General features: G+C 36.9%; 1 protein-coding gene across 1 annotated transcript in view; it reads left to right on the forward strand.

The window, feature by feature from the left end:
- The window catches only part of LOC150078189 (putative protein-lysine deacylase ABHD14B), a 68,827-nt gene that overhangs the window by 22,699 nt on the left and 29,623 nt on the right, over positions 1–16,505 (forward strand). Inside the window, exon 3 of the mRNA XM_090384280.1 lies at positions 11,727–11,922. Within this exon, the coding sequence (XP_090240406.1) occupies positions 11,727–11,922 (196 nt within the window). The remainder of the gene's footprint in view (positions 1–11,726; positions 11,923–16,505) is intronic.

The following is a 16,505-nucleotide window of genomic DNA, read 5'->3' on the forward strand; positions in this document are numbered from 1 at the left end:
TTATCCTAGAGATAAGGATTAAGGAAGTATTCTGCAACAAAAAAGTTTTCACAAAATAACAATATGGCACATAAAACTACCTGATGTTTAAGCTTAATTTTAAGGCCTTAAATGCAAAGACACAAAACAGATAAACCATGATGATCGTTGTAGCTGAAACTCTGCTCTTTCCAGTGGTGGCAAAAACAAGAGAATTGCAGGTGTCCCACATTAAGATATTTGCCCCTTAAGATAGGTCAAATTTGACTTTCAGATTTTGAGTCAATCTTTGAAGGAAAATATCTTAGCCAGAAAACAAGTATAAGAACTGATATTTAGTTAGGCTGAATTCATGCAGTTGGTAAGTGGAAGGTACCAAAGGTTTTTATTTCAAAGTTATGACTTTCAAAAGCCCTTCTTAAATTTGTTGCGACAAATTTTTGGTGCCAGTTTTAGACTGCATTGTAAAAAATGTAAAGATTTTTTGAGCCTGGACACCAAACGTTTTGCATTCTCTGCTAAAAGTTAACTAGGTATACCAAGTTTCAGAGCACTACCTCTCACCGTTGTGCAACAGTAACACTTAAAAACTTTGAAAATTTTTTGTGATTTATTCTGCATAACACAAGTGACCTCCACAGAAAAAAAGGTGCTGGTGCCTCAAGCATACTATATTTTGAAGTGAAATTTTGCACAGCTTCATTTGAAACCTGTTTAAACATCCACACCAAGTTTTTCAACAAAATTGAAGATGGTCAAGCAGGGACTCCTAGGCCACTTGACATGGAATGAACCAGGTGTCTAGAGATTAGACATCTGCGAGTTGATCTGATTGAAGCGTTTAAGACTTTGAATGGATTGAGCATGGTCAATGCTGATGGCATCCTTCCTATTGCTTAAGATTACACACATGGTGGAGCATAATTTCAAATTTAGGAAGGATGGGTGTAGGAAGAGATGTGCAGAAGTTTGCCTTCAGCCAGTGGTAGTTGATCGTTGGACCAAACTTTCATCCGTTGTTGTGGAAGTGGGTAGTTAAATTCAAGGGAGAACTAGACAAACTATTGGAGGGGATAGACAGGTGATGCTAGAAGTACTTTTTTATTTTTTGGATGATGATGTATAAGCTTGCTTTCTTGCATTGTTTGCCACTACTAATACTAATGCCAGCTGTTCTCAACAAATCTATGACAGTCAGGAATACTTCACCAACAGAATGATTACTGTAAAAACAACTTATCATAAGATGAAGATAAACCATTACTAGTGGGTGCCCCCAAAGCTCTGTGCTCATCTACTTCTTGGAAACATACAAGGTGTATTACAAAATGAGGGTGATTTTATAAAAAATAAAAAATTTTATTGTAAAGTTTTCTACAACTGAAGGTTCTCTCCTTCAAAGTAGATTCCTTGGGAAGGTACACATCACCTCAAGTGCTCCTTTCATCCCTAGAAGCAGTGCTGGAAGTTTTCTTCTATGTGGTCCTTCATTGCATTGGCTACGGCATTCTAGATGTTGTTGATTATCCCAAAATGATGTCCTTGCATGCAATTCTTGATCTTTGGAAAAAGAAAAAAGTCACATGGCAACAGCTGGAGAATACTGTGGATGTGAAAGCACTGGAATGTTTTTGGAAGAAAACTCTATAACAAGCATCGCTCATTGTTATGATGCAAATTCCAGTTTTTTGCCTTTTTGTACAGAACCCTTTTCCTTAGCTATTCAACAATTTCTACATAAAAAAAGTTTGGTTGACAGTTTCACCTCGAGGCACAAACCCCTTTGTGCGCAATTCCACACTGATCAAATAAACAGATGAACATCAATTTGATTCTGGATTTGCTCATTCATACTTTCTTTGGGCGTGGTGAATATACAGCATGCTTTTTTGCACTCTGCCTTTTTTTTTTTTTTTTTTTTCTGGATCATATACTGAAAGAACAGAATTCATGGCATACCTGGTTCCTGGGCAACGCAACACTCTCACCACTCTTGCTAGTGGATGAACCCACCACTTGGCAGGTATATAGGTACACTTCATCACTGCATTCATGTAGATGGTAATTTCGATGTCAGTATGGATAAACATTGCAAGTCAACTGACTTTGAAAGAGAGATGATAGTGGATCCCTGACGCATGGGTCACTCTATCGCGGAGATGGTACAGAAATTGCACTATCCCCATTTGACAGTATCAAGAGTGTATCGGGAATACGCCATTTCCGGAATAACATCTCATCATGGGCAGCTCTGTGGGCAGAGAAGGGTGGCAGATGAATTTGGCCATCAATGTGTCTCGCATTGTTTCATCCAACTACAGTGCGACAGTGGTACAAATCACTGCAAACTTCAATGAAGGAGGTGCCAGAAACGTCTCCACCAAGACCATCAGGCAATCATTAGCTGCAGTAGGTTATGGGGATGCCGAACCACCAGATTCCCATTGCTAGCACCACAACACAGGATTGTATGCCTCAACTGGGCGAAAGAACATTGGCACTGGACCTTGGATGATTGGAGATGGGTCTCCTGGTCCGATGAGCCCCATTTCCAGTTATTTCAAGGGGACGGGAGCGTGTGGAATCTGGTGGAAACCGCACAAAGCTATGCACCCATCATGTCAACAAGGAACTGTTCAGGCAGGTGGACGGTTGGTAATGGTCTAGGGCATGTTCAACTGGCACATGTTGCAACCTCTGGTACATCTAGATGCATCTCTGAACGATCCAGGTTATGTTTCCATCCTTGCAGACCATCTGCATTCCTTCATGGTCATCGTGCACCCACAGGACAATGGACTCTTCCAGTAGGACAATGCACCTCCCCACAGAGCCGTGGTGACTAGAACATGGTTCGAAGAGCATTCCACAGATTTTACCACCATGGAATGGCCTCCCGGTTCACGGGACATGAACCCTGCATCTTTGGGATGCTGTGGAAAGGTCCATTCAAGCTTTGGATTCTCCACCCAGGAATGCAATGGAATTGTGGACAGCGGTGCAGCAAGTCTGGATGGAAATACCTGTGGAACGCTTTTATGAACTAGTGGGCTCAATGCTTTTCTGTGTGACTACCCTTATCTGGGTGAAAGGTGGGTCTACCCATTACTAGGTAGGTATCCCATGATTTCTGTCCAATCAGTGTACTCAAATACATATTTCCCACCTGTTGCTTACTAATGTTGTTGTTTTCACTTGTTGAAGGAACTCTGGCTCAGTTTCAACATGATAAAGAAGGTCGAGGCAAATGTTCTGGTTTAGCTTCTATTCTACAGTGAGAATTTTTACACTATTTTTGCACATGTCCAAATGCTCTGTTAAAATGTCATGGATGGCTTGGTAACTTATATTCAGCTCATCTGCCATTGATTTTATGGTCAACTGTCTGTCAAACACACTCTCCATATTCTCCCCTGTTGTTTGCCGAGACAGGTCTCCCTGTACTTGGTTTGCCTTCATTGGCTTTATGTCCTTCCAAAAATAGCTTGTGGCATTGGAAAAGTTAGGCTTGGGATAAAGCTTAATTTCCATAGGCTCTTTTTAACGTATATATGTTTTCACCGCATTTACATTGAGTTTGACGCAAAATTTGATGTGTAATATTGCTTGATATTCTTCCACTCCATTTTTCATAACACAGTCAACAAACACATGGTTGGTTACTTCGTGATTACTCCACACACCAAACACAACAAGATGCTATTGCTCTCGTTGTGTGTGGGGGGGGTCAACCTACATGCTGATATGTGGTATGCATGCACAGTGCTGCCTTCGCATTTTATAAAACCAGTCTTGTTAGTTTTGTGACGTACCGCTTAGGTCTCACAGATTGGCTGACTAAAAATTTTAAGAATGCCTCTGTGACTGCATATACAAATGACCTCGTATATTTGTGATTACTAGATACTCTAGACATCAGCTGGGAAAAAATTACCCAGACAGTGCTTAAGATACAATAGCTTGTGATGTGCCCAAGCTACTGCATCTTCTGCAAAAACAAAAATAATATATATGAAAGGAAATCTCACTGTACCACCAGTAATCAAGCTTGGGATTTGTTCCATGCCGCATATCACTACAGTAAAATGTCTGGGTGTTACTTTGAACTGCAAACTCACATTTATACCACACCCAACATATGTGGTAATTAGGATAACATGGAAAAACTGGGCAAATAAAGACAAAGTTCTTGCCCTCTTTTACAAATTCGTGTTTCTAATTACATTGTTAGCTATGCAGCCATCATATGGCTACAAAAAAAAAAAAAAAAAAAAAAAAAAAAAACAATTCAAGTAAAAGTCAAGGACCAACTAACTACAAACCAATGCCAAATACTACTGATAATGACTCGCACATGCAAAACTGCATCTGTCCCTTTGCGGCAGCCATCGGCTTAAAGGCTTCCATTTGATTTTCTGGTCATTTTCCAGGGACTCAACTACCATCAGGTGGTAGATGACTTTCATCAACCGGTGAAATACCACCACTTTGCTTATTGGAGGCTTGAAGTGGTGAAACCCATGTTTAGTCTCTAGAGCAAAGTTTCCGGCATCCCCCTCTCCCCATACTTCTCCTTCAACCCATGCATGGTACTAAGTACTATAGGTTTTGATACCTTTCGTGTTTGGGGTTTTCATAAAAAAAAAAAAAAAAACTGAGTCTCATCTATTTAATGGATGTAACACAGAGGAAAATGAATTGGGATCAGAAAACCAAGGGCAGCATAATCAGGAAATTCATACCACATGTCAATTTTTAAGGCTTTACAGTAGTTTATACCAGATGGTTATACCACTTTCATGTTAACTGGCCACAGCTCAAATAATGCCAGATTGGCTAATCTAAGCTATGGCACTATGAAAAACTGCATTTACACCTGTACCCTCTGTAATGTCCTCAATTAACTGCATTTGGATAGCAATAATCCGAGAATAACATATCAGTTGGGTGTACTGCACTCAAGTTAAATTTGGATAGCAATAATCCGAGAATAACTCGGATTATTGCTGCATTTGGATAGCAATAATCCGAGAATAACATATCAGTTGGGTGTACTGCACTCAAGAAATTTTTCAGCAGGGTTAAGGAGATGATTATTCTATAGACCATATCTTGATTACTACATACAAGTTTGGAAGTTTCAATTTTAGGAAAGATGTGGATCTGCTGGAATGGGTGAAGAGAAAAGTTTAGACTTTAGTTCTGAAAATTGCAGTATTTTGAAACTAGGCACCTGTGAGGAGATCTGATTAAAGTGTTTAATGGACTGAAGAAGAATAAAAAATAAAAATAAAATATTATTAACAATCCCCAAGCATGCACTCATAACTTAAGTGTATTATGTACAAGTTTTTGTTTATAGGCCAATTTATTTTGTGTGGGCTGAAAAATATGGAAGAACTTGCAGGGAGAACCTTATTCCAGTTGTCAATGGGAATCAAACACAGATCTCTTAAAATGACTGGCAGATGGTAATAATGTGTTGACTAGGCTGTCATGGAAGGAAGGAAGGATGAAAAGTGACCATGGCCAGTCTGTATCTATCGAGAGTTGGGGGAAATCCAGTCTACCCAAACGTGATATGTCCTAATGGTGAGGACCTGCCTAACCTCAGCTTTCTGGGGGGTACATTACCTTTACGCATCGTGTTAATATCTGTCTAGTAATGGCTGTTATGTAGCATAGGTGGACTTAAACAGCTGATAGCTGTACAGAGTAGTTTATTCTAAATGAGACTGACAAATAGAAGCTGTTTCACAGCATACAAATGTCAAACAACACATGCAGGAGCTACTAATGGTCTCCAATTCTCTGCCCATTCCTAGAGTTTGCTTTCTCTGTCTCAACCTCTAATCTAACCCAAACTATACTTCCCCTCTTTCCATCACTTTTTTTTTTTTTAATTAGGAATTTCTTCCCAGAAAACAGCCCAATACAGAGATTCAGTAAATAGAGTGGATGGCCCACTTCCATGTGGTATGGGACAGGAGCTAACAAGTAAATTTCTCGCTGGCTGAGAGGCCAGTTATACAACACAGGTCTAAGCACACAAACACTGTTGGCTATGCAGAGAAGCTACAACACAGATATCGTTGGTCGATTGTAGGGTAATCCCTACAGTCGACCTTAGGAATAGTCAATACAAGTCCCATGTTGTCCATAGCATGTCCTTTTGGTCACTATGTTATATATAGCTGTCTGCCACCCATATGGAGAAGTCTAGGTTTGATTTTGGTCAATGATTAAAGGAATTTCTAAAGCTCTCTTCAATTAAAGCTGTAGTTAGTCATTCTCAGGTTTTAGGGAATAGGGGACTTTCCCCATGAGTTATTTCAGTGTGTTTTAGTCTGTACAATGTGCATATTGGTCCACGAATATGCACTTCTACAGACGACTAAACATTACAGATATGGGTGACAAACTCTAGTGCCCTTAAAATAATAATTTGAATTTTTGTCATTTAACTGTTTAGTTGCCATTGACAGTGAACAAGAAAGGTTTTTGAGACTGCCAAATCATTACAAATTTCACCATTGAAGAACAATCTTCCATCATCAAATTCCTTTTTGTAAAAGATATACACATCTGAAAAACAGAACATTATATTCAATACCTTGGTTAAAAGTAAAATATTTCATTATCTGCACATTATTACCAGATTGTCTGTAAAAGTGTCATGCACATGGAGTGAGATCCCAGTGCTGATAATAATACAGGTATGGAAAAGACGTCTGATGGCACACATCGGAAAATAACATGTGCACAGAAACTTGAAAAATCTTCCCCAAAATAGGACAGTCGCTTTTTCGTATCATTATCAAGAGTACAATATGCATGACATGGATACTGTGAGAATGCAGAATCTCTAACGTTCATTCATACTGGTTCAGAGTTATATATGCATTAATTTTTGAATTAGAATAGTCATAAGAGCAGAACACCTTGAAGGATTCCCCTCCACCCCAAGATTAGTTTGTTTGTTATTTTAATAAAAGGATATTGGGTTTAAATACAGTGCAGTAGAAGTAGAATATTGTTATGCTAACTATAGCAGCATATTAAAAATAAACTGGGAAAAAAAATATAGAAATAACTGACATTATAGTTGGGCTGTTCTCCTGGGGAGTAAGTCATAGGGTTTTAGAATAATTACTTGGTTTCCTTTGAATAATGATTGTCTTACTAATACATTAAAAAAATACTGTCAAAAATTATTGTGATGGCTTTTCTGGTCCATGACCATCCCAATTTTTTGAATTCTCCATAAAAAAAAAATAATAATAAATAAAAAAAAAAAATTGCCAACCCTAAGTTCCCCACTTGTTAAGTTAAAATCAAAGTTAAAATAAAGTTAAAATCAAAGTTAAAATTAAGTTAAAATAAAATCAATTTCAAAGCTATTCAAGTTTTTCCATTTTCTCACATAGATGTAAGGATATTATTATATTTTTAGCCCTTATGGGTAGCACAGTTAGTAGAATCGCTGTCCTCCCCACACCAGGTGGAAAAGACCAGAGTTTGAATCCCATCAATGTGAGGATTTTTATGGGCTCTTTTTCATGGGCCCTTTGTGACTGAGTTAGTTGGTCTCAGATGAGGGTAGCATGGTTTTTTCTCCCAGAAACTCAGGATTTTCATCCAGCAAACAGACAAAAAATTAACCATAGAACACATGCAATTTACAGACATAATATATAAGGCACAATATGTCCTAAGTCACTGATGTGCCTAAAAAAATATACAGTAAAATCTCGTTAATACAAACTCGTTTTATACAAAGTACTCATTTGTATGAAGCACATACCATTCCCCTGAAAAAGGATAGGCTTTTCTATGTAAATATATTCGTTTATTACAAAATTCGGTTAATGTCTATTACAAAGTTCTTTTTCACCCCACGAGAAATAAATATTGTCATTTTGTATGTTTAATACAAATCTTGGCAGAGCTGTCCGATTATTGCTTCTGCCACCCGACTCCCTGCTTCCAAGGATGGCTCTGACTTATTAGAAATTTAGTTTTGTGTAAACAAAAGCAGTTTTGTTGTGGTTGCACTCTGAAAAACATCTTTCTGAAGGATGAGTTGTTAAATTAACAAAAGAATAAACAGTTTTGTTAAGTTGTTTACATGCACTCCCTCGCTCTCCACAGAATTAAGATCAGTTGTAATTGTTACTCCAGTTCAAAGAGTCATTTTGCTACCGTATACAGCAATCTATTTTTTGTGCCATTTTATCTGAGCTGATGTCTTTTTTGGAACTTGTGTCTTTAAATGGAACTTGTGTCTGTGTTTTTTTGGAACTTGTGTCTGTGAATGTATCCCCAATTCACAAAGGGGGATCGAAGGGTGAAACGAGTAATTACAGACCAGTTAGTTTAACTTCTGTTCCTGGTAAAATAATGGAGTCACTGGTTAAAGATGCATTGCAGGATCATCTAGACAAGACTGCAGCAATAATTCAGACACAGCATGGGTTTGTTAAGGAAAAGTCTTGTCTGACAAATTTGATAGGATATTATGATGTGGTTACAAAGGAACTGGATGCAAAAAATAATTTTGATATCATATATTTGGATTTCAGGAAAGCTTTTGACACTGTTGCGCATGGAAGACTATTGTACAAATTGGAGCAGAATGGTATTGAGTAAGTTGCTACAATGGATAAAAGGATAGTTAAGTGGGAGAAGACAGAGGGTGGTAATCAATGGGTGCTGCTCTTCTTGGACTAATGTTATTAGTGAGGTCCCACAGGGTTCGGTGCACTGTTGTTTTGTATATTTATCAATGATATTGATGAAGGTATATCAGGCTTAATGTCGAAGTTTGCAGATGATACAAAGGTTGGCAGGGTTGTTAATGACAGTAATGACAGTGTGCTACTGCAACAGGATCTGGATAATTTGGGTAGATGGGCTAAGAAGTGGCAACTGAAGTTTAACCTTGACAAATGCAAAGTACTGCATATGGGTAGAAGTAACCCCAGAGAAACGTACCAACTGTGTGGTATTACACTTAAGGTGGTAGAAAATGAAAAAGACCTGGGAGTAATTGTGCAGGCAGATATGAAGTTTTCTGAGCAATGCAGACAGGCTGCCAGGGCAGGTCATGGGGTTTTGTCAATGATATATAGGAATTTTGCTAGCAGGGAAAAGGAGGTGATTATCCCTCTGTATAAGGCAATGGTCAGGCCATGCCTTGAGTACTGCGTACAGGTCTGGAGGCCTCATTTTAGGAAGGATGTAGATTTACTTGAGCGTGTACAGAGAAGGGCAACAAGATTGGTGAGGGGAATGAAGGGATCCTCTTATCAAGAGAGGCTTAAGTTCTGCAAATTGCAGTGGCTGGAGACTAGGCACCTGCGCGGTGATCTGATTGAGGTGTATAAGGCCTTGAATGGGTTGAGCACGCTGAATTCTGATGGGATCCTTCCACTTGGTCAGATTACGAACCTAAGGGGGCATAAATTCAAATTAAGAAAGGACAGATGTAGAATAGATGTGCAGAAATTTGCCTTTAGCCAGCGGGTGGTTAATTGCTGGAACAAACTTCCATCTGTCGTTGTGGAAGTTGATAGGTTGAATAAATTTAAGGAGGAACTGGACAGGCATTTGGAGGGAATGGTGTGTTTTTTTTTTTTTTTTTTTGGCTGATGCTGCATAAGCTCATACACTTGCTTTCTTGCATCACATGCCACCACTACTACTACTACATTGAGGAATTTTGAAGGAGCATATTGATTTTGTTTGCGAGTTTGAAGAGTTCGTGAAGATGGATGATGATGAAGTTGCTACCACTGCAATGCCAACACCAGAAGAGCTGCTGAGCATCAAACAAAATATTTTTGTTACCAGCAAAAGTGAAGCACACACACTGCCATCTAAAAAAGATACCAAAAATGCATTGAACATAATAGAGAATGTGTTGGCCTGCAGTAACATTGTGCAAACAACATTGGATTCTTTCTTTAAATTAGATTAATTTATTATTTCAGTCTCCTCTTATATTAAGTTTGTAATTCTTTTTACTGTGATACTAAAATATTTTATATAACAAAATATATACAATATTTTCATTTCTGTTAATTGCTGTTTTCTTAGTTTATCTTACAAATAAAATAAAATCTTTAAAAAATGTCTAATTCCTATTACTGGATTGTTAGACAAGGCTTTTTTTATTTATTTTTATTATTTTATTTTATTAATTTAAATTAATTTATTTTGGATATTATTATTAGATATACAGTATGTACCAAAAAAGAAAACAAAAAAAAAGATAAAATTTTGACACTTTTGGGGGACCTTGTTATTACAAAACATGAAATTTTAGGTCCCTTGAAATTTGTATTAATGAAATTTGACTGTATATTTTTTTGCTATGAAGAAATATTTGGTCATAAGTCATTATAAGTGTTGGATAAGATTTTAAAATATTATTCTGTTCATAAGTTTCTCTGCCTATTAAGATTAAAATTTCAGATTTAAAGCTGTGTATATTTGTTCATTTTATGTGCCATAGGAATGTAAGAATATTATTTTTATGTTATCAACAAATATTTGGTCAAAATTGGATAGGATGAATTTTTATATTCCTCGTTTTTACTACAATTTGTATTGTTGTAGTAGCATGCGCGCACACACACACACACACACTTTTTTTTATTATAATTATCTAATTCATTGTTAACTCTGCAGTGTTGGTGCTACACCTATGAGGTGTAACTTGAAAATAACAAGCCACATTAATTGTTAGCTGAAGATAAAAATCAGTTTTCCATACCTTCCTAAATGTAGACAAATATTTACTTGTTATAGTTTTTGAATTTTTATTTATCATTTTTACAGTGTTATAATATGAGTGCACCTAGCAGATACAGCCCATCACTTTTGTTCTGCTTTTAACTCAGTAATGCTAGTGTCGGAAACTGAGTCCTATTGATGCTACAAAGCTTAGAATTATGTGTTTGTATCTAGTTCAAGTTATAAAAGTCTCTTGAATAATCTAATGATTATTAATGGTTTCTAATAAACTGTGTTGTTAACTACTTCTTGAAAGATTCACTTGAAATATTCATTATTATTTTTGAATAATAAATACACAAATACAGAAAGCAATAATCACTTGAGAGAGTTAGCAACATGAGTAATGTTTAAATTTTGTGCACTATATGACATGTCAAATTTGAAATAAAATTTGAAAAATTTTGAAAATGGAAGTGAATAGTGGTATCTAATATGTACATATTTTAAAAATTTTTTTATTCATGTAATAAGTTGAAATATATGTGCATGTATTTCACACATTTAAAGTTTTTTAATCTGGAAAATGGAAGAAGTTAATGGCTTCAAAAAATATATTTTGTCTATAATTTTTTTTAATTTTCAACACAATTAATATATATATATATATTTATTTATTTTTTTCAATAAAAGGTTTAAAGAAATGCATACACTACGTATTGCAATCCATTAACAAAAGATGAAATATTAGCATACTCCAAGCAGAATTAAAAAACCCATAAACATTTTCCAGAAATTAAAAATAAAATTTATGCCAGGTTTGTAGCAATTAGGGGCACCATGACTGCAGGGTTAGGCTAGATTGGGCAGCTATTTAAAAAAAAAAAGTTAATATTTATCTTTAATAGTACTTTACTTATGGGATAGTTAGTGCTTTACATGTGATGTTTTTCATTGTTACATAAATTTTAAAATCATTATATCTATGTTTTCAATTCAATTTATTTCAGAACTCCCCATTCATGGTACCTCAAGATGTCAGAGTGTTTTATAGAGAAGCTATTCCACCTCAGGGTGAACTTATTCCATATGTAACACTGCTGCTGCTTCATGGAGCTGCATTTTCATCAAAAACTTGGTTAGATTTAGGTACAATCAGCCTCCTGGCTGCCATGGGATATCGTACAGTTGCAATCGACATACCAGGTATAGAGTCTTTTGGTTTGTATAGTCCATTAGCATAACTGGCCACTGAGATAAATCCATTCAGAATTTGATTAACTGAGCTTCTGTTGATCAAAGTCTTTGCTAACTGAGCTGGCTAGCCAAGGCAAAAAAAAAAAGACATAGTTGATAAAGTTCAAACTATAAAACAAATACATGACTAAACTATAAATGAGGGATTTTGCACCTGTAAATAGGACTGGGCTGAGATTTTTGTTTATGTGATATTGTGTGGGTTGATGAGTCATGTTTACTGTCAGCCACTGCTTATTTGGCAACAAAAACAATATTGAATATATATATTTTTTTGTCAGAAGTTTATCCAACAAATGCAAATATTATTCATGAGTTCTGATTTTCAGATGCCATGATTAATTAAAATAAAAAAACAACTGAATAAATTTTCTGTTTATCTCTTGGGATGACCACACAGTCAAAGGAGTTATGAATCTGCTTAAACCTCAACAGTGACCAACTTAATATTTTGAAACAGTTTTTTCGGGAAGTGTAAAATCCAATATTCTTTGTGCATAATTAAAAAAACAACTTAAAACTGGTGTATGTAGGCCTTTAACAATTTTATAAATTCCATAAGAAAGAATAAAATTACAAGTTTATTAGTTTAGTGCATACTCTACATTACATTTTACTCATGCTACTGTATTGTGTTTTGTTTAATAAGTACTTTTTATTGCAATTCTTGCATGGTCATAAATACTGTACAGTTAATAAATGACTCCAAATTCATATATAAAAATAGCAAAAAAAAAAAACGGAAAAATAAAAAATGGATTTCTGTTATTTTGGCAGTTTCAGTCCCATTTATATTAAATAAACAAGGTCTCATCATACATTTATATGAGATGTCAAAACAAGATCATAACTTGGTATAAATGCATCATACAGTGAGAAAATAAACATACAGTGAGGAAACATATTTAAACATAATTAATTATGTTTAATTATGTATTAATTAATACATAACTTGATACGGAAGTTATATAAACGGAACTTGTAGATAATATTCGATACTGAAAAATATATATATATATATATATATATATATATATATATATATATATATATATATATATATATATAGCGTTATAATTGTGTTGGGATACAAGTTTAGAGTTATAATTTTGTACTGAAATTGAAATATTATTGAAATTAAATCGAAATCATGACTCAGACCAGAGCAGCAAAGCAAAAGGCTCAGGCTATTCGGAGTGCTGTGGCTCAGGGAAGAACTGAGGGAGGCAGTTGCCCCTCTGAATCACAGGCTTTTAAAATGCACTGCTTGCATGTTTGTGGAGCAATTGGGTACGGGACATGATATTGCCATGGGGGATGTCTTTGTGTGCGCGCGATGTAAGGAGTGTAAGGAAATCAGGCGACAACTCAGCGTTGTTATGGGCCTATATGAGAACTTGAAGGACAGGGTGGATGCCCTCGAAGGATCTAAATTGAGGGGCCCATCAAGCTCTCAGCTGCCCACATCAATGCCAGAGCTTGCACTTGATCATCACGCAACACCAGCGGCAACCCCCAAGGCAGAATGCGCTAGACCCACAGGAACTAGTAGTTATTGGTGACTCTATTGTCAGGGAAACGGGGAATTTGGTATGTAAAAAGGATAGGTGGAAAAGGACCAGGGTATGTCTGCCAGGGGCAAAGATTGATGACGTTGTAGAGTGGATATCATCTTTTAAGTGCACAAAAGGTGATATTTCTGTACACGTTGGCGCTAATGATATAAAGAGTAGAAGACTGGTGGAATTACAATTACTTAACAAGTACAGGTCACTGTTGAAAAAAAGCAGTGAATTAGGGTTGAATTTGAAAGAGTCTGCAATTCTGCCCCGAAATGATAGGAGGAAGTATATGATGAGAGCCTTGTCAATCAATTTGGCCCTGGAAGGATAGTGCAAGGCTCAAGAGGTGGAATTTTTTTCAGGCTGGTCTGTACTTGTTAACAGGAGAGACTGCTTCTACAGGGATGGAATACACTTAAATAGAAAGGTGCATGAATATTTGCTGATGCTATCGAGGCAGTATTAGGTGGGTCAGAAAACTGCTAGCTTGGGGGGGGGGGAATACAAGGACTAATAGATTTAACAGTAGCCACTGGCAGAGGTGAAAGCAATTTTTGCACTGCTTCTCTTGGAATGAGCAGCAGCAGCCTGGAAAAGAAGATGCAAGGTATTTCAGAGACTGCTGGGAGTCATTACGGTACAAGTAAACACATCTGTTGTGTTAGGGTAGCTAAGAATAGGAACAGGTGCATGTATACTTGCGTATACACCAATGCTAGGCATTTGGTAAAAAATTTGATGAATTTGGGGTATTGCTCAAAACATCAAAGGCAGATATTGTTGGGGATATCAGAGATGTGGTGTCACACAGATATAAGGAATTCAGAACTGGAATTTGGGGAGTACAATGTGTACAGGAAGGATAGACAGGATAGGAAGGGAGGAGGGGTTATGCTATTAGTTAAGAAAAAAGAAAAACATAAAATCCAAGAAAGTGAAGCCAGTCGACATCGCTGGACAGTGCAGTGTCGAGTCAGTTTGGTTTGACATAAGCATTTGGAGATCAAATTCGAGAGTAGGAGTGTGTTATAGGCCTAATGACTCTGCTGAGTATAATAAGAAACTGTACAAGGAAATAGAGTGGGCCAGTAAATCAGAGAGTCTTATAATGGTGGATTTTAATTTCCCAGATATTGACTGGAATTTGTGGGTTGGTCACTCACACACTAGCAAGGCTTTTGTGGATTTATTGAATGATTGCTTTCCAAATCAGCATGTTTGGGAGGCAACTAGAGGGAGTAATACTCTTGGTCTGATTATCAGTAGTGATTCTTCATGCAGTAAGAATCTGCAGATAAAGGAACCACTAGGTGGCAGTGATCACAGTGTGCTGAAGTGGGATTTACTCAAAGAGGTAACTACCATCAGGAGTTAAGGGAAGGGTTTTTGCTTTCGTAAAGGCAACTACGGTGGTCTGAGACAGTATTTAAATTCTATACGGTGGGACCAACTGATGATGTTACCAAAAGCAAATTCAAAATGGAAAGCATTCAAAGAATTAACCTTGGAAGCTACTAGACTTTACATACCAACTAAGAAATATTGTTCAAGGTTTAGGTCTAAATGGATGTCAGATGAACTAATGAGACATATGGCAGAGAAGAAAAATGCATGGGATACATATAAATTAATGGGTGACATGGAAGCTTATGATAGATATAAGCTGGTCTGTAACCAAGTCACAAGAGAGATTAGGCAGACAAAGGCAGATTATGAGAAATCTTTGACAAAGGATGCAAAGAAAAACAGCAAAGAGTTCTTTACCTATGTGAACTCTAGAAGGAAAGGGATGAATCAGATTGGTCCACTGGATATTGATTGTTCAATCGTTGATGATCCTGCTCAGGTGGCTAACAAACTAAATGAGTATTTTGCATCTACATTCACACATGAGGAATTATTTAGGGAGGGGAATGACAGAGGTGAATTGAACTATGGCAGTGAGCTAGATGATTTTTGTAATAACTGAGAGGAAAGTCGAGGAAAAATTGTTGAAAATAAACATAAAAAGGGCAGCTGGGGTGGGTGGGATCTATCCAGTTATAATAAAGGAAGTAAGCAAACCCTTAGCCATAATTACTCCAGTCATGGGTACCTTCCCATCTTTGAACTCAGGGAAGGTACCCATGACTGGAGATGTGCAAATGTGACCCTGATTCACAAAGGAGGATCAAAGGACAACACAAGTAATTATAGACCTGTTAGTTTAACTTCTGTTCCAGGAAAATTAATGGAGGCACTGGTAAAAGAAACACTGCAGGATCATCTAGATAAGACTTCAGTTATAGCTCGGACACAGCATGATTTTGTTAAGGGAAAGTCTTGCCCGACCAATTTGATTGGATATATGATGTGGTCACAAAGGAACTGGATGCAGGGAATAACTTTGATATCATATATTTGGATCTTAGAAAGGCTTTTCATACTGTTGCATGTGGAAGACTGCTGAACAAATTGGAGCAGTGTAGCATTGGAGGCAAATTGCTGCTATGGATAAAGGGATGGTTGAGTGGGAGAAGACAGAGTGGTAATCAATGGTCACTGCTCACCATGGACTAATGTTATTAGTGGAGTCCCTCAGGGTTCAGTGTTGGGTCCATTGTTGTTTTCTGTATTTATAAATGATGTTGATGATGGTATATCAAGCTTAATGTCCAAGTTTGCCGACGATACGAAGGTTGGGGCAGGGTTGTTAATGACACTAATGACAGTACGCTGCTGTAACAGGATCTAGAAAAGTTGAGCAGATGGGTTGAGAGGTGGCAAATGAAGTTTAACATTGACAAATGTAAAGTACTACATATGGGAAGCAGTAACTCCAGAGTAACGTATCAACCCTGTGGTAATATGCTGACAGTGGTAGAGAATGAAAAGGACCTGGGGTAATTGTGCAGGCAGATATGAAGTTTTCTGAGCAGTGCAGATGGTCTGCAAGAGTAGTTTATGGTGTCTTGTCAATGATATACAGGA

This window comes from Mastigoproctus giganteus, chromosome 11, assembly GCF_048544385.1.
Source record: "Mastigoproctus giganteus isolate SK-2022 chromosome 11, ASM4854438v1, whole genome shotgun sequence".
Taxonomy (NCBI): Eukaryota; Metazoa; Arthropoda; class Arachnida; order Uropygi; family Thelyphonidae; genus Mastigoproctus; species Mastigoproctus giganteus.